At 40.9% G+C, this 19,435-nt stretch overlaps 2 protein-coding genes across 5 annotated transcripts in view; one reads left to right on the top strand and one right to left on the bottom strand.

Moving 5' to 3' along the window:
- CRYBG3 (crystallin beta-gamma domain containing 3) overlaps positions 1-17,434 on the top strand; it is a 111,115-nt gene extending 93,681 nt beyond the window's left edge. Inside the window, exons 18-22 of one of the 2 annotated variants that reach the window (XM_046001874.1) lie at positions 5,201-5,340; positions 8,004-8,127; positions 13,646-13,804; positions 15,041-15,200; positions 15,946-17,434. In XM_046001874.1, coding sequence (XP_045857830.1) covers positions 5,201-5,340; positions 8,004-8,127; positions 13,646-13,804; positions 15,041-15,200; positions 15,946-16,034 — 672 coding nt within the window. In that variant the 3' untranslated portion in view covers positions 16,035-17,434. Of the gene's footprint in view, positions 1-5,200; positions 5,341-8,003; positions 8,128-8,254; positions 8,316-13,645; positions 13,805-15,040; positions 15,201-15,945 lie in introns of those variants that run through there. The other variant, XM_046001875.1, reaches the window with a different exon arrangement.
- A 137-nt stretch (positions 17,435-17,571) lies between these two features.
- Positions 17,572-19,435, bottom strand: part of RIOX2 (ribosomal oxygenase 2) — a 33,026-nt gene continuing 31,162 nt past the window's right edge. For all 3 annotated transcript variants that reach the window (XM_046001876.1, XM_046001878.1, XM_046001877.1), the window contains exons 9-10: positions 18,452-18,538; positions 17,572-18,010 (exon numbers count right to left, since the gene is read on the bottom strand). In XM_046001876.1, coding sequence (XP_045857832.1) covers positions 17,852-18,010; positions 18,452-18,538 — 246 coding nt within the window. In that variant the 3' untranslated portion in view covers positions 17,572-17,851. The remainder of the gene's footprint in view (positions 18,011-18,451; positions 18,539-19,435) is intronic.

Here is a 19,435-nt window from a genome sequence, read left to right as displayed (position 1 = left end):
TTTTCCCCTTTTAAATAGTGGTATGACTCACACATAGCCTTTAAGGAAATATTCCCAAAGGGTTCCAAAGGGTTTGAAATAGCCCTGCATAATTAAACTCATTCCTATTACTATAGCAAAGATATTTATAGCTACACATATTGGAGAAATATTATATTATAAGTAGCCTTCCACTTGTTCAGGTCAGGTTTTGTTGCCAATTGAATTAGGGGGGAAAATTGGTTTTAGAGCTTCTTTGGTTTCAGAATCATGGATAAGGGGTTGCGGATGCTGGATGCTAAGCAGGGTTGGGCCTGGTTGGTGCCTGGATGGGAGGGGTTATGGGTGGATATTTTTATATATAATGCCTGGCACACAGGAAGGTGCTATATATCTTAGTTATTACTGGTATTGTCATTTAAAATGTATTTTACTTGATGGGATGATGAGGGATGTGTAGGGTTTTTTTTTTTCTTATTAAAATTTCTTTTATACAATTTGTTCAAGTATTCCTTTTCTTTCTTAACTATGTCCTCTTTTTAGAAAAGGTATCTGATCTTTGCCTGGCTTAGACTTGACCCAGCAGGAATGTCCTATTACTGCTGACACCTAAGAAGAGCTTTTGGCCCCAAATGGTGGGCTGTCTTTTAAGTTAACATAGACAGAGGCCAAGACATTTGTAGAGCTCAGATTGTAGTTAAGTTCTGGTATTTCCTATTGTCCTTGCAAAGTTCAGATTATTCTATAGTCTGCAGTTTTGAAGACCATTAATAGTTTATATTCCTACTTTCATGTCTGGAAAATGTATCAGAAACAAATGTGATTTTAAGATAGGTCTTCAGGGTTCTTTATTTCTGACTGATGACCTGCCAGACCCCCCCCCCATCATCCTGTCCACATTAGCACTTACGTTGACCTTCCTAACCTTTACGTACATTTTTAAATCAAGGGCATTTATAAATTTAAGTATATTTTATAAATTAAAAACACTTAAATTTAAACAATTTAATCAGAGAAAGAGCAAGTTAAATATGTATTAAACCTCTAAAGGGTAGATGACTTTAAGCTTGGAAATAATGGATGTTCTCAGATGAAAAGTCTGATGGATTGAGCCACATGATGACCCCATTGTTGTTAATGAAGGAGTGAGGTATTTTTACTGATTTCTATATAAACTCATAAAAAAATACTGTCTCAGTTATTTTCTATAATTTCGTTCCCAGTCTCCTCACGTCATCATTTTAAAACCTATCTTCTGTGATCCCCTGCATCAACTTTTACATTGTATCCTAAAGATAAATTTGTAGACACAGAATTGCTATATTGTCTTTAAATTGGGGAGTGAATTTGATGCCATTTGAGTGATAATGGCAGTCTTTTAAAAAAATGTCTTTATGGGCATTTTGCAAAAGGAGGAAGAAAAATATACACAGGTCCTTTTTTTCTCAGAATAACATTTAGCATTTAAATTACATTCTCATAGTAAGCTTTTAGTTTTTTCCCTCTTGGGTTTAAAACAGTTACATTATGTGAGTCTTAAATACAGGCATCTGTCAGTCCACCACAGTGAACTTTTTACCTGGGAGAATGTTGCTAATGGTTGATTGTGAGCCCTGACCAGGCTCCTTGACTGTCTGCCCTTCCTTACTAATTAATAACTCAACCAAATGTCTAAAGCGGTAAGCCAAAACGCATGTATGTATGTATGTATGTATGTATGTATCTATCTATCTATCTATCTATTTAATTAGTTAGTTTAAGGGTGGGGATGTTGGGGAAATTCCAACAATAAAGTCAGGAGCTTATGTGTGAATTTTGATTGTCCACCTTCAGTCACCAGTTCTAGTGGGTAATTTAGAGTCTGATGTTGGCTACATTTCTACATTTCTAACCTGCTATTCTGGACTCCGATAAGGATATTTCCTCTATAAGCTCTTGGGATGCTTCCAATTTTGATTTTATAGGTAGCAGAGGAGGTGCCGAATCTTGCTTGTGGTCTTTCAGTGACTAGAGATGAATTTCTATTCCTGACCTAGTTTATGGTGTTTACTGAAGGAAAATCAATGCTTCTGGGCAGCCCATTTATGCCTGCCTTATTGTCTCACTTCACACAGTGACTGGTACATTCTTTTCCAGTATCCTCTAATCCCTAAATCTGTATTGTCCATTACCACAGCATGAGCCACATGTGGTTGTTTAATATTTATATCTGTAATATTTATATTTAATATTTAGTTCAATAAAGTAAACAAATTCAGTCCCGTGGCCACACACATAAGCCACATTTCACATGATCAGTAGCCACATGTGGAAGAGCGCAGATACGCAACCTTTCTCTCACTGCAGATGGTTCCGTTGGACACGCTTCAGACATTACCTAGTCAGCTGGGAACCTTCGCCACATAATGTAAAAAGAAAATGACTCACAACTTGGACATTTCTTTGGCATTCTTTTTCTATCTTTCCTTGTATTTCATCCTTTCAAAGTGCTCTTTTCCCTCATGGACTGATTCCAGTCAGGTTCTGAACTGATGGGAAACAGTGGGCTGGACCACTCACTTCTTCCATAGTACCGTCCCTCTTGTCTTGCAGTAGTCAGCCTCTTTCTATCCACCCCCAATCCCCCGCCCCTGTCACTTTCCACTGTGCCTGCAAACATGGGCCTTGGCCACTAGCCCATTTCCCTCCTTCTCTTCACCAAAGGTCTCTGAAAAATAGCCTGTGCACCCCGTCTATGATTTTTACAGCCTAGATTCCACCCTCCTCTCCTCCGCGCCACTCAGAGAATTTTCTTACAGGTTTCCAGCTGCCTCCTGATCACCAGACTGCGGCAGCCTTGTCACAGCCGCCCTCTTCCTCACCATGGGAGAATTTGACACTGTGGACAACACTTCCTCATCCTTCCCTTTCCCCTTGTCTTCTGGAGTGTTTTGTCTTTGGGTTCCCCTGTCCTAGAACACTTCTGCCCCCTCACAGGTCTGTACTCCTCTATCCCCCTCCCCACCACTGGCTTGTGTTTCCCAGCTGTGGGGAGTTGCCATACTTACCATGCCTACATTGGATTTGTTTTCCTGACCTCCAGATCAAACAGTCCAGTGTTTGGTGGACACTTTTGTTCAGATTATCCTGTGTCTACCTCAGCATTAAAACATTAAGTCCTAAATAGAAGTTCTTAGCTTCTGGGTACATTTTGCCTCCAGATTTCCTCATATATAATAAATTACACCACCATGCCCCAGCCACATCTTTTTGCATCTTTTTCTGTATTTACTCCTTCCATATGTTTGCCTTATTCTATTTTATCACTGTGATAGTTTTTCTGGGCATCCCTTATTCACCTGTCCTAACCTTCCAGCAGCCTAAACACACTTGTAAGTCTGGCCCTCTTTTTCTTTGGACTAGAGTATTTTCCCCATATACTTCCATTTATTCCATTCTTTATTCTTCACTCATATTGTTGTCTGATAGATTTCTTGAAGTCCATTTAAAGAAAAACACACAAAAAACCCCAAACATGTACAAAATATATATTAATAATCACCAACTTATATTTCTGAATGAATATATTTCTATGGTTCAAAAATCAAAAAGTACAAAAGGCATGTAGTCAGAACTTCAGCTCTCACTTGTGTCTTTATCTTCTCAGATCCTAGTCTCCTGACGGGTAGTCATAGAATAGTTTCATGGGTTTTTTTTGTTTGTTTTAGAAAATTGTTCATGTACATACATGGGAATTATGTGTGTACATGTGCATGAGTTTTCCCTTCTTTTCTACAAAGTGGAAGCATAAGAAGCACATCCTTCCACACTGCTCTTCACTGCGTATTCACCTCTAAAGAATATGTTTTGGAGATCTTTCATAAAGATCTCCTCGTTCTTTTTTACAGCCATATTTCTCTATGAATGTACCATAACTTATCTAGCCAGTCTCTTTTTGATGGACATTTAAGTTATTTCCCATCCTTTGTTATTCCAAACACTGCAGCAAAGAATAAGGCTTTTGTAATTCACTTTGTTCTTAGTTGTTTATTTACAGTTCTTTGAACATCCACAGTCCCTGCCTCCAGTGCTCTGCTTCTCATGTACCAGCCAACTCTTAGGTCCCCATCCAAGTGCCTTCAAGGACTCCCCGCTGGCAGTAAATCTGACTCTGCCCTGTCAGTGGCAAGGAGAAGCAGACAATTCAATACCCATAGCAAACAGTGGGGGCACCTGACACACTTTTCTGTCGGACTTGATCTGGCCAAGTGGGTCTGTTTGCCTTTCCCTTAACATGTTCCTCTGTGCATTTGTCTCCCTTCCTTTGTATAGAGTGCCTTCCCTCCATTCTCTCTGGGTCTGTCCAAACCCACTGCCTCTTTGAAGACCTAACTCACATACCTCAGCATCCACATCCATGGAGCTTCCTCGATTCCTGCTCCCTTCTGCTAAAAAGAATCTAGTCTTCTAGATTCTGAGTACTCTCAGGGCATATCCTTTTCTACCCTGGATTCCATTTCAGTGTCTGTGCAGTTCACCTAACTTAGTTATTAATGCACCGAACACAAAGAACAGCACCTTGCTTTGTCCTCTCATACCTGAAAAGTCTTCTGGCGTGGTGTCCCTGAATAGACCAATAAATGGAAAAGAGCAAAGTTGATTGTGTTCTTTGACACAAGAGGTTGAGAAATACTAACTTCTAATGTAAAAAGTGGTCCTGTCCCTGGGCATTATGGCTTTTTTTTTGTTTTTGGGTTTTTTTTTTTTTTTTTTTTTTGCTGTAAATTAGAAATGCCTTTTTCTTCCTCCTAGGAATGTTTTTAAGAATCTAAAGTCACCAAGTGTTGCATTGTCAGTGACAGCTACTGTGGCCTTCTGGGGAAGCCAGGGTGCCATTCCATCCCATGTTTATTCTGTTACCAGCTGCGAGCACTGGCAGGACCACGATGTCCATATCACAGCACAACCAGACCTTAATTGGAACCAAGTGTCCATTTTCATTATGAGATTAAGATTGCTCTTCTAGAGCTTTAATTTTAATTTACTAAAGAAGTGAACAAAAATTATGAATAGGATTTAATCTCACCAGTGCAGTTTTGACTATAACGTCATTAGAGGGTAGACCAGTGGACTGTTTGCATTTAAGGACACAGGGGACCCAGAATGCCAGGTGGGGTGCCTCAGAGGTCACTGAAATGGGGTCACCATGTACGTTGATGCTTGCGCCTTTTTGTGCTCTTAGGTTTTTGAAGAACCCTCCATTAGCCTTTTTGCTCTGGAACATTGTGAGGGAAGAGAGCTGCATCTAGAAGACGCTGTGAACTCCGTTCTGAACAAGGACCTCCACTTCTACACCCAGTCCGTCTGGGTAAAAAGTGGACTGTAAGTATGGGACGGCCCTTGGCCTGGTTCGGTCACTGTCTTAGGAGAGTTGCACAGTTGCTTTTGATTTCCCCACTGCTGCTGTTGTGTGATCTGAAGATACTGCCACTCCTTTACTCTCTCACTGTAATGATGGTAGTTTCTGTTCCAATAAGATGAGACTGTGGAGCAGGTCCAGTATGTAGTGGCACGCGGTGGTCTCAGAGAAGGGCCCTTCAGGGGAGAAGGGCGGCCGTGTGCTCAGAGCCTGCTTCTTAGTGTAGGTGGACCAGATGACCTTAACCAGTTGAGCCCACTTCCCTTTCAGGACATATGTAATGAAATCAGTAACTTCTTTGGTTGACACCATTGCCTGCCTAACACAACTGTTTGTAAGACTCTTCGTGTTTTGTTGCCTTTTGCTTTGGCATCTTGTTTGCTCTAGAACTCTTTGTTCCAGGTGCTTATCTTCACACTGAAGATCCTGGTGGACCCGGCCCACCCACCAGTGTTGCTGTTCATATAGGTTGTAAGGGTGCATCCAGGTGGGTGGGGCTTGCACTTACACAATTTGGGAGACTGCTTTACAAAAAGATTGAACAATTATGGTTACATAAATTAGGTACGAACTTGCATATTTATTTAGAACAAAAATGGTAAAGGCCTGCCAGTGAGAGGCCTTGAGGTGAAGGCTGGAAGGCCTCCTGGGGGATCTGCCTCTCAGGGCGTTTCTGGAGTGTGGGCATGGAAGCTGCCCCTCCTCCCTTACTGCTGCTGTTTGGGTACCAGAAGTCAGCTCAAAGAAAACACATAGCTCACGAAGATTAATGTAAAGATGATTGTTTTTATTTCTTATGACTTTTAAATTGTGTGATAATCAACTCTGCTTATGTAAATATTTGGGGATAACATAGCCAAGAATATAAATTGATTTCAAAAATAAGTCAACTATTATAATAAATGGCTTTTGAATTATTCACATGTACAGCAATTTTTCTTCTTCAAAGCATTTGACATTGGTGTTTCTTAAATGTAAATTGACTCACTGTCTCTAAGCATAATAATCCCCACACTATATACCAGTACATTATTTACCACTGAACTAAGTTGTTGGAATTGAAAGCTACATCCCTGTGATACAGGACTTGCACAGCATTTTTAAACTTTTCTTTATACTCCTACGTGGAACTGATAATTACTGACTCACTTGTTGTAATTTCTTACCAACTTATTTCAGTCTTTTGTAGAAAACTGGCACTTTTTTACCTTGACTTTATTTCTTCTCCTTAGCTTATTATCCACCTACTCTCCCTGTTTTGGATTCTCGGTAAGAGAATGGGAACACAGAGTAAGGAATAGGGAAGGCTGTCAAGAGATTTTCTTAGGCTACAGATGGCTTAGAATATGACAGTGCACAGCCAGCTACCCTCAGTGACAAGATTTGTTTTGTTTAATCCCCATATTATCGCATATCTCTGATTTGTGATTATAACAGTCAAGCTTTACTGCCTTTTGGTTGTGGAATTCGCTGAGATTAATATACAGAGAGGCGCAATTTATAAAGTCCTGCCTAGGTTTTATAACTGAAATTTCCCTGCCTATTTAAAAAGTCTACACAGCTGGAGAGGTAGATAAGCATTTCCATGGTCACGCTGTCCTGACTCTGCACCAGTCTGATGGCTTAGATTTGTGTAGGCAAGAAGGGGTAGAGGGAAGGTCATCTGTCCTATCTCCCATCCGTGAAAAACCAGGCCAAGCCTGATCTTGACTGTGGGAGCAGGGTGCTCTGTCTGAACCAAGCAAGGTAGCCACCCTGTCTTCCACACGAAAGTTCTGAAAGCACTGTTTGTGGTGACTGGGGGTCCTGAGAATTAGATCCTCTAGGCAGTCCCAGCTTACTCCCCTTCGCTATTCAGCTTGATAGCCACCTACATCAGGGCTCAGCAAACTTTCTCTGGAAGGGACCAGATGGCATTTTCAGTCTGTTGGCCCTCCCATCTCCCTCACGACTATTCGGGGGGCTGCTGTGGGGCGAATGCAGCTGGTGTCAGTAAAGGAAAGGGCACAGCTGCATGCCCCAGAGGTCTCAAGACTCGCCTCAGGGCCATGCAGGATTCTATGTGCTCTCACTTGGCCCAAGTGGAAGGCCCCAGGGGTATTGAGGATTTGCAAAAGCTCTTGGGCCTTGAAGCAAGACAGGGGATTTCTGTGGATCATCTGAAGCTGTCCCTGGTGGCCTTGGGGAAATAATAGGAGGAGGTGTGTCCGAGTGGGCTCTGAAGCCCCCAGGAGGAGCCTTGGAGTGCAGAGGAGGATGCAGCCAGGCGTGGGAGCAGGAACTAGTGCTGTGTAACTGGAAACAGTGAGAGGCTATGGTCTGTCTTTGAAGGTTGAACAGTTATGAAAAAAGACATTATCATCAAAGAAACAGAATTTTAGACCTGGTGGGAACCTTGTTTTAGCAGGTCAGAAACCAGAATCCTAATTGGAATGCAAATCTTCTGAGCCCCCAGTGGAATGGGCTTTCACCTAGTCCTTCCTACCTTTCCATTATACTTTTTTTCCCTTAAAAATCTATAAGCCTAGAAGTTTTAAAGAATGAACGTTGTATAAAAGAAGGTATTTTTGACAAGGTTTTGCGTTTTATTTTTAAGTACCCTAATTTTTTTCCTGCTCTCACATAGGTGGATAGCTTATGAAGGATCCAATTTCTTAGGAAGACAAATCTTACTTGAGCCTAATGAGATCCCCAACTGGACAGCATTCAGCGGATGGAAAACAATTGGTTCCCTCCGTCCTATGAAGCAGGTAAGGAGAAAAAAAACAAAAACAAAAACATAAGACCCAAAATTGCTTGATTTTTTTTTTTTAGTAGAAATGTCATGAACCATAGCAACTGAAATATTGATCATTTGGTTTGACGTTTATGTTGCAGGGGCTCCAATTAGGATGAGGAATCTTAGAGACATTAACCAGTTTGTTAAGTTGTATCTAAGGTCAGTGTTGGATTTTAGCTTTGAGTCCAAAGTCTTATTGACCCTACTGACTTTTCATGGAAAAATGAGCAGCATAAGCTCTGTGGGAAGCAAAGAAAACAATGAACTCTGAGTCTGCCCTAGTTCTACGCTCTAAATATTGGGACTTTTTCCCTCTATTTGCGCAAAACTCGGGATAAATCTTGATATTTATGACACACCTACTGCTTGTTGGTCTTCTGTTCAAAATATTCCTGTATCCTTTGGGATATGAGCTGATCTTCTCAATGTGCCTGTGTGCTATGGCCCCCTTGCTTCTCCAGGCTGTTCCCTCACTGGTCTCCTCCTCACTCAAGATGGGGCTGTGACACAGCCACCAATGTGCAAATTGCTTTCCTGCTCAGGTTCTTAACACAGGGTGTGCGCTCTGTCTAGAAGTTTCTTTTTTCCTTCTTTGCCTGGCTAATTCTACTCATCTCTGTGTCCCATCTTCCAGGATGCCTCTTTCACCCTCTCTCCTAGTCTGAATTAGATCCGAAAAGACCTGGTTCGTTCTTTTCCTACAAAGATGAGGCATGAAGTCTGTAACCACACAGTTGTGGTTGGACAGGGCATGTTCTTACTCTACCACATACCTGGGAAGGCAGGGGCTGTGCATGTTTTGCTTTTAGTTCTACCCCCAGTATCTGGCACATTGTGAGAGTTCAGGGACTGTTTAATGAAGGAACAAAGGTATAAATGGATGGAGGGATGTTTGACATGAGACTAAGAATTGTGGAAGATTTAAGGAATAGACATGATCTCTGCTTTACTGGAACTTTTACATGTTCGTTGGGTAAAACAAGTCCAACTCAAAATGGTACCATAAAATGCAAAACAGTGTATAGCCATTAAAAAGCTACAGGCAATGCCTGGTTTACAGAAAGGGAGTATGAGCATGTATGGAGTGGTGGAAGGTTTCACAGAAGGTGAGAAGCCCAAGCCTGGCTGTTGGGTGCAGTGGTCTGTGGACACACCATTTGAAGCCTAAATAGAAACATTTCTCCCTTGATGTCAACAGCTCTTTAAGGTAGGAGTTGTTATTCCCATTTTCCAGATGGGAAAATCAGGGTCAGAGAGGTAAAGCAAATAGGCAAAAGACATTCAGGTGTCAGAACCAGGACTTGAACCCAGATTTATCTTATAAACTTTGTGTTGAGTAACCACACCCTACTTTCCAAAACAAGATCAGTATTTGCAGAGTGGCACCATATATTGCAGGCCCCAAGCTGAGGGTACCAGAGTGGATGTACGTGCTGAGGCTCTGACGTGCACATTGGACATATTAAGTGTTAAATAAATAGTAGCCAATAAAAAATTAACCTAATTGGTCTTCCTGCCCTCCTTCCTAGCTCTGCCACTTGTAAGCAGTGTGAGTCTGGGTGAGGAATCCAATTCCTCTGGTGGAACAGTGATCACATTGCTTACCTCTCAGTATTGCTTTGAACATTGAATAAGAAAAATGTATACAAATAGTCTGACACAACATCTGGCTTATATTATTACTGTGGTAACACACTTCTTTTGAAAGTTCATTATTCATAGTGTCCCTTGAGAGAATCAGAGATGCTCTTCTGAGGGTGCTAAGGTTTAGCAGGCTTTCCTGGCAGAGGCTATGGTGTGGGATTTCCTGACCCTCATGTATTGCTTACTCCTCACTCCTGTCACGTGGGATGAGGGGTAATCACACTGAAAAGCCCTGGGGAAAAACAAGGTAGAAGTGGGAATTCAGTTTAGCTTTTATCAGCTATATAATAATGCCTAATCCTATGTTGCTAGGAACTCTACAAGCCAAGCTGGATGCTGAGACGATTTTCCTCACTTCTGAAAGGTGGTTTTTGTTTTTTTTCTTTAATTTCTTTTCAATGTTCCAGAATTCATTGTTCATGCACCACACCCAGTGCTCCATGCAATGTGTGCCCGCCACAATATCCACCACCAGGCTCACCCAACCTCCCTTCCCCTCCCCTCCAAAACCTTCAGTTAGTTCCTCAGAGTCCATAATCTCTCATGGTTCATCTCCCCCTCCAATTTCCCCAGCTCCCTTCTCCTCTCCATCTTCCCATGTCCTCCATGATATTCTTTATGCTCCACAAATAAGTGAAACCATAGGATAATTGACTCTCTCTGCTTGACTTATTTCACTCAGCATAATCTCTTCCAGTCCCATCCATGTTGATACAAAAGTTGGGTATTCATCCTTTCTGATAGAGGCATAATACTCTATAGCATATATGGACGATATCTTCTTCATCCATTTGTCTGTTGAAGGGCATCTTGGTTCTTTCCACAGTTTGGCGACTGTGGCCATTGCTGCTATGAAAATTGGGGTACAGATGGCCCTTCTTTTCACCACATCTGTATCTTTGGGGAAATACCCAGTAGTGCAATTGCAGGATCATAGGGTAGCTCTAATTCTAATTTCTTAAGGAATCTCCATACTGTTTTCCAAAGTGGCTGAACCAACTTGCATTCCCACCAACAGTATAAGAGGGATTCCCGTTCTCCACATCCTCTCCAACACATGTTGTTTACTGTCTTGTTGATTTTGGCCATTCTAACTGGTGTATGGTGGTATCTCTATGTGGTTTTGATTTGAGTCTCCCTGATGGCTAGTGATGATGAGCATTTTTTCATGTGTCTGTTAGCCATTTGTATATCTTCATTGGAGAAGTGTCTGTTCATGTCTTCTGCCCATTTTTTGACATGATTGTTTGTTTTGTGGTTCCTTGCTGGGGAAGGATGTCTCTGAGATTGTTCAGGGTCCTGCGATAAAGGAGAGCTAGAAAAATAGCTTCTAAGTTTATGTAAAAGTTTTTTTGGCCGTTAACATTGTGCTATTCTTCATTATGCTTTAGAAACCATCTGATTTATATTCTGGTTTAACGTTTTATTTTAAAATAATATTTTTATAGGTTATTTTGCCTTTGCTTATTTAGGCCACAGCTTTAAGACCCAGCAAAGGAATTCTGGGCTTCTAACAAGGTACTATGGGTCATTTTCTTTTTGGTAAGGCTGCTGGTACTGCTGTAGTTCATATTCTTGTTTGGAAATCAGTAATAATTAAAATGCGATCCTCTTTGAGTTTGGGAATTAGGGAGTCACTAAGGCACTTATAATGCAAACCAGTATTTTACAGTGTAATTACAGAAGAGTCAGACTACAAGTGTGTAATAAAGGTAATTAGTACTTTACTTGAGTTAATTGATTAAAACTGTGATGTTTGGTCCTAACATAATTGGAACTCTGTCCTCTGTGAAGGTCACACCTGTTTTCTTCTACATATAAGGTAAGGAAACTAGTAGAGATGTACTGAAGCCTCAAGAAATTAATAACTGCAGTGGGAGGGGCGCCTGGGTGGCTCAGTGGATTAAGCCGCTGCCTTCGGCTCAGGTCATGATCTCAGGGTCCTGGGATCGAGCCCCGCATCGGGCTCTCTGCTCTGCGGGGAGCCTGCTTCCTCCTCTCTCTCTGCCTGCCTCTCTGCCTACTTGTGATCTCTCTGTCAAATAAATACATAAAATTAAAAAAAAATAATTGCAGTGGGAGACTTACTGAATTATATAGACGTACTATCTGTCACAGATATTTAAGTACATTACTGTTGCATTATGAATGTGGAAGTAGTGCTTTGAAAACATTTAAAACATTTTGCCTAGTAGAGGTCTTTTTTTTTTTAAAAAGATTTTATTTATTTATTTGACAGATAGAGATCACAAGTAGGGAGAGAGGCAGGCAGAAAGAGAGAGAGGAGGAAGCAGGCTCCCTGCCAAGCAGAGAGCTCGATGCGGGGCTCGATCCCAGAACCCTGGGATCATGACCTGAGTGAAAGGCAGAGGCTTTAACCCACTGAGCCACCCAGGCGCCCCTAGTAGAGGTCTTTTTTTACCTGCTTTAAATTACCAGAAAAAATTTGTCCAAGAGTGTTTATTTCCATAGAAATAAGGAAAAAATTCACACAGCAGCATTGCACCAAAATTCAACTGGCTTCCTGTTGATCTAAGGTTTAGAGTAGAATATGGTGGGCTTACCATGTTACATTGTTGCATTTCCCTAACACATTTCTCAGAGTAAAAGTGCTTCCTTAGTAAATAGTTTGTTATTTAGCAAAGTTCCCCCTAGGATGCCAACATATGATCCAAGGTGGGGATGTTGAATATCCCATCTTTTAATTCATCAAGACTGGAAGCTTAAGGCCAAAAGAATGGTTTCTGGGGAGTTTCCATCCTGTGTGATGCCCTTTCATTATCTGACTTAATTCACACTGCCACCTTTGGACTAGGTCTCTTATTCCATGTCTGAGGGTAACTAGTATATTTCAGCAAACCTTATTTAGAGCATCCTGCTTAAGAGGGATGGTTTTGGTGCAGGCTGACCCAGCTTCTCCACATCTGTGGTAACTTTGTAAAATTCAGATCATAATTGGACTGTGTGTGTGTGTGTGTTTTGGGGTGCTGAAACCCGGGAACGATAACTGGACTTTCTTAAAGGGTTCTTCTGGTTATTAACTTAGATAATACAATGGCCCAGAAAGCATTTAGCACACTGATTGACATACACTAAGCTCTCAATAAATATTAACTATTATCCTTAGAGCCAAGTCCTACATTTAATATTTTATTGGAAAACTTTGGGTATATATTTCAGGCCCAGGGGATAAAGTTCTTTGTTACCCAATTTTTGAATACCTACATAGTGATTAAACATGCATGGTCTCTCCCCTTGAGTTAGCGTAAAGGTCCACAAAGTATAAAGGTAAAGAGACATTACCACAGCTGCTCAGGCCCTCAGCTTCACCTGGGTTTTTCAAGACCTCCCAGAGCAGGCATTTGGCACTTAACCATAGCTCAGATGGTATGTGTGATTACTGCAGCATTGACTAGGTTGTTGTGAGAGCCTTGCAGGTGGGCTGTACCTTGCCTTCCTGCTTGGGGTCCCCCCCGGGGTCCCCCCCCCCCCCCCCCGCACAGCTAGGACACAGTGGTTCCTGAATGAAACTCAGCAAGTCCGGAACACTGCACACCCCTTGCCATGTGGCATTCAGTAGATGAAACTATTACATTTTCCCCTTCCAGAAGGGCATTTTTCAGAAAAGTAGAATAGAGATTATTGTACAACTTAACCTACGTGTTCAGTGGTCTAAGGCCTATCAATAGAAAAATAGCAATTCACACATGCTGGCTAAAGGCAGGAGGAGTGAAAGTGTGTAAGCTAGATCCCTTTACTCCTTGCCTCTAAGCTTGTCTTCTATGAAACCTGATTTCCAGGTTCACAAGTCCTTCTCCTAAATGGCTGTTTCTCCCTTGTCCTAGCCTGCAGTCTACATCAGGATAAAGAACCGGGCCCAGGATGAGTATCTGACAGTCACTGGCAATGTTGCTGACACAAGGGCCACCTCTGTGTGTGTTTCTCCCTATAGCGGGAAGACAACTCAGATCTGGCACTACTGCCGAGGACTCTTTAAATCCAAGGTAAGCAGGCACCCCACGGACTCTGTACCCCACCTTTTAGCCTTTGATTTTTTTTTTTTAAGCCAGAATCTTGCCTTATCAAATGGCATTATAAAATAATGCAACTTCCTAGAAACACTCTGTTGTATGATTATATCAATACTGCCATGTAAGGGTACCTGGGTGGCTCAGTCTTTAAGCGTCTGCCTTCAGCTCAGTTCATGAGTCCAGGGTCCTGGGATCAAGGCTCACGACAGGCTCCCTGCTCTGGTGGGAAGCCTGCTTCTCCCTCTCCCACTCCCCCTGCTTGTGTTCCCTCTCTCACTGTCTCTCTCTGTCAAATAAATAATAAAATTAAAAAAAAAAAAAACCTGCCATATTACTAAAGCTTTTAACTGAGAATGTTAGACAATTCATCTAGAAAATTCAATTTCTGTTTCAAAGTAAAAACTAAGGTTATCACATACTATGGCTCTGCCTAAGTGACCCTTTAAAACCAGTGACAACTAACTGGATCCAACTGGCCATTGTGCTCTTGTGACACACTCCTTAATCTATGGTCCAGATAAAGTCAGCTGTTTCTGATTCTAAACATCTTGAAACTTACACTTTCACACTACCCAGTGAAGTAGTACTATAGAAGTTGTTACTAAAAAGCTTAGAAAATAAAGTTTACATTTTTTTATTACGCCTCCATTACATCTGATGTTCTGGGGAAGAGAACACCAGTTTTATTATGTCACCAATGGACTTTCTCCTTTTGTCTCATCAACACAAATGAAAAGCACTTCAAAGTAATTATTATATGACTATCTGGTGCATCATCCAATGCTTTTATAAGAAAACCACACTCAGGGATGCCTGCGTGGCTCAGTCAGTTAAGCATCTGACTCTTGATTTCAGCTCAGGTCTTGATCTCAGGGTCGTGAGTTCAAGCCCCATTGGGTGTTGGAGCCTGCTTTAAAAAAAAAAAAAAAGAAAAAAGAAACTAAGGTCCACCTGATACATTTATGGTAACAGAGACTTAATATTTAATTGTAATTCAGCAAATCATTGACCATCTGTTGCCAGATACACCTCTACTTCCGTGGGTCTATGTCTGTACCATCTACTCCCGTAGCCCTAAAGACAACTTAAGCAGTTGGTAAAATTTAACTATGCTGGACAGTCTTCTCTTTTAGATCAGAGCGTGTAAAGGGACCCAGTTCACTTGACTGGAGCTAACACAGTACCACCAATCTGCTTCCTAATCTTTAGGCCAGTGACACATGCCTCGATGTGATTGGAGGCCGGGACACCCCCGGGGCTAAAGTGGCTCTGTGGACTGAACATGGACAGTTCCGGCAAAAGTGGAGGCTGAACAGAAACGGCACCATCAGCTCCTATCTCAGCGATCAACTTGTCCTGGACATTAAAGGTGGGCCTTTGACGAAACCCAAAATTTTGTGTCCCTGGGTAGAATTTTTAAATTCCAAAACTCCTCCTCCTGGGTAAAAGAAATCCTGATGCACAAAAGAAATACTAATTCATTTCTACTTACTCTTGAAAAAAGATACGCTGTTTTAACAAAACAATCAGTGACTTGATCAAGCAGGAAAAGCCTAAGGACAAAGTCTGAGGTTTTGTTCATTAGGACAGTTGTAAAATTCTCATTTGGTACATGATCTTTGAGAACAATTCTAAAATTAAAGCTTCATCAGCCATAAAATGTCTCATTTCTTAGAAATCTCTTTTTGCCATGAATTGCTGTAGTCCTTAAAAGCCCTCACTTAAAATTGATGGTAGGTGTCATTTAAACTTGGTTTGGAATTGAGCAAGGTCTGGGCTGTTGCTTTAATTGGCTTAGTCACAGCCACTGTCCTTGTGGAAACAGAAACAGTGCCTGACGTTCAGGCCGAGCTCTGCTCTCTCCAAGCACTTTGCTCTTCAGCATTACATTGTTGGGCACACGGCTTTTGCAGTCAACTGTTTTACCTCTTAGCTTTTCAATTTGAATCATACTGTGGTCTGATTTGAGGTTAATCATAGCTAAGCTTATTTAAACTCAGCTTCCCACTTCAGGCTGCTTTGGAAATGAAGTCTTAATCCACCACACAGTGGGCTGAATACTGTTGAGCATCTGTGTGAACAAATAATCTTTTCTCTTGGAATTCCCATTTTAGGAGGAAATTATTATGACAAGACTCATGTAATTGTAAATCAACCCCTGGAGGGAGAAGAAACACAGAAATGGGACATTGAAATATTGTGAGAAAATCTGCACCATCTCTAGAAAGAGCAAAGAAGGAACCTCACATCCCTCAGAAAGGAAGTTACTTATCCTCACGGTCCTACATCACTAAGCAGAATGATGTTTTCTTCCAGCTTCTAAGACCATTGCTCTTAACCATGGAAACACTCAAGTCTTCTTACCATTTATGTAGTGTCCTATGAAAAGCACGTTCTGATTTCTACGAAAGGTTCTAGTCCTGCTTGGTCTCCAGTGTGTGGTGAGCAAGTTCCCTCAAGTGTGTGTTTTCTCACCTATCCACCAGACACAAGTCCTATTCCTGACTGTCACTGTAGGACACTGGTGACTGTCAGCCTGTATTAGCTATTAATATCCTAGGAGATGGTATGTGAGTGCTAAGCACAGGGAAACAAATTCCTTTAGGTCAAGTCATCCTTTTGCAAGAAGATGAGTAATTTTTTTTTAGCAATGCCTGAAAACATATTTATTAATAAAGCTTCCTATTAAGCTGCTGTATTAGATAAGCCTTAAAGGTTCTTCTCTACTGAGGCTTTTATAACTGAAGCACCGTTAAGAATTCGTACCAGTAACTGACCCCAGGGAAGGACCTCTGCTTTGTTCAGGAAAAAGGTTCGAATACTGGTGTATTTTCTATGGCCAAACTAAAAAAAGCACAAATAACTTGTGACCATCCTTGCTCTCTTTAGTAACAGACGCCCTTTGGGTGACAAGACTAACCCGTGGTCACCTGTCCTGGTGCTGAGACCTCACCCTAGATTTTGCCTGATCCTGCCCTCAAGGAGTTGTTTAGTCACATTTTTCTTTGTCTGCCTGAAGTAGTAAAGGGAAATTCTAAAATGTTTAAATTAAAACCAAGCAGTATTTGAGCCTTGACTATATCATTTTACTTAATGGCTGAAAATTCAGTTTTTCATTTCCATTTTTAAGCAAAATCAGGTAGGATATCAAGTAATCATTACCACCTTTAAAAATTATACAGTTCTTAAGTTTAAAACCAACTCAGGAGGGAAAAATGCTTAAGTTGAGACAACTGTTCCCTTTGTACCAAACTTTTACCAAAAAGCAGAAAACTGCTCTATTTTTATATAGAAAGATTAAATACTCCAGTGATATTTTTTAAAATATCAACCTATGAGCACTTTAGAATGTAAAATAACAGTGAATTGTTTAAATGCAAAGACCCACTATTTTGAGCATTTTTTATAGAGACTTGGTCTTTCCATGTAAATACTGAATGTTTTTCCTTCAATCTCAGGCTGTTTGTCATCTTTGAAGCAGCATCTATGAAACTCACATATGCCCACCGATGTGAGCCCTTTCATTAGTGTGACAGTATTTAATGAAACTTACGTTATCAGGATAACTTTATTTTAATGGGGGGGGGTTGTGTATACACGAAGGTATGTATATTTTCATTGTAAAAAACCAATTTAAAATTTTTCTTTGTGTTAATTGTTTAAAAGATTTTTGTAGGGCCAATGAGGCTCTTTAAAGAAGTTGTTCTTCCAAAGAACAACGACAAAGCCAGGTAATGACCTTTAAATTTCAATGATACATTTATTGGAGTTGTGCCTTTTCTACCACACTGGATTAAATGAGTTTGCCAAAAGTACGGTTTTGTTACTGAGACACCTTTCTTCTGTGTGCCTAACTTCCTGAAACAGGTACGACTCATGTTATTAGAAACACAAGTGAGGAAAACTGTTGTAAAACCAGGCCAGTCCCAGTCGACTGGCTCAAAGTACCACATCAGTCATTGCTCTTCTTTGCACATGTGTGTGTCTGTGAAACGGTACACGCTGGATTCTGGGAAGGCACTAGACTACCTGGATTAAGCATTCTGTCCAGAGAGATAACACCAGGTTTTCCTTTTCCTCATTTGTGGTAAGTTTCAGGTCCTTGACAGAAATAGCTGAGTGGTCCCAAATTTGCTTCAGTGCATCCATATGTGATAAAGGAAAGCGAAGTCCATGGGACTGAAAAACAATAAAACTAGTCAGATGAAAAATATTCAAGTGATATTTTCATAAAAACTTGTACAGTTCTCAGTATTTTTGGTACCCTTACAACTAGATAATGTATAGAATTTGCCAATTCCCACATAAAAACTCAGACTTCACAAAAGGTCTCCGAGTTTATATCCTAAGAAATTAGTCATTTGAAGTGCTTCATATTTAAATTACACATTTCCTACCAGGCTACTGGGTCCCAGCCCGTATCTTTTAAAGCTGGTATATGTGTATGTATATCACAGAACTGTCTGACTTAATCATCCCTGTGCAAGGGCTCTGTCAACTGTGTGAAACATTAAGCCTACGCTGCAGTCACAAGAAAGCACATCCCCCATGAATTAAAGGTAACACATTCTTCCCAGCCATCACCAAATCACAGGAAAGACATTTTAGGTTGGAACAGACCTCTGTTTCCTCATTTCCCATCATGTGTCTCTCTCTCCTATTCTTCAAGGAATGATAGATGTAAACCATCTTTTTCTGAGTTTCATCCTTAAATAAAAGGTAAGAGTTGTCAACAACACAGTATTGAGGAGGTCAACACAAGGAGGGTTCTCCAAAACAAAATTCAACACCAAAAATCTTTTTGGCACAAAGTTAGAATATATATATATACACAAACTATATCCCTCAGATTACTATTTGTATATAGCAAATAGGCACTGGTCTTTTTAAGGTAAAACAGTGTAGCTCGTAGAGCATCATCAGAAATGTGGCTTAATGAAAGAGCAACTACTTACATATCAGCTTATCAATGAAACATTCAAGTATCATTTAATCCAGCCTGTACCTTTTTTATATCCATATATGATATTCCCAGTTATAAGCTGGCAATTTATGAACACCACAGAGTGAATACTACCTCTTGAGAAATACCGGCTGTGGGATCTATAAAAACTTCCAATTACTGTAGACTCCTGTCCATCCATCTTACACAGTGACCAGAACCTCAGTCCTTGTCACTTCTTAGATAAGGATTTTTTTTTTTTTTTTTTTTTAAATACAAGAGAGTTTTGAGGTTTTCTATATATACTATAAACCAGTCCTGTCCAGGTGTGACCCTGATGGCTGTGACAGTCTGGTTATGCACACTTCTAGCTCCCCTCTCAGCCCCTCCAGTCACTCATGGAGTACCTCCCAAGATGGCTGGCCAAGAGGAAGAAGGTGAAGCCATAGCTCGAGGTCCTTAGGATTGTGCAGGGAGCTTTAATAGTAAATACCGAAGCTGAAACCCAGATCAAGTGAAGCCCAGGAATTTATCATTTCTAAAAGTTTTCCAGTTGAGTCTAGGATCAGTATGCCAGTTTTAGGAACCATGGGGCTAGGTGGCAAGGTTATGGATATAAATTTTCTTCTCTATGTCTAGAAGATAGAACATCAACAAAATCG

The sequence above is a fragment of the Meles meles genome, chromosome 4 (genome assembly GCF_922984935.1).
Source record: "Meles meles chromosome 4, mMelMel3.1 paternal haplotype, whole genome shotgun sequence".
Lineage (NCBI taxonomy): Eukaryota > Metazoa > Chordata > Mammalia > Carnivora > Mustelidae > Meles > Meles meles.
This window is presented reverse-complemented; position numbering and strand designations above follow the sequence as displayed.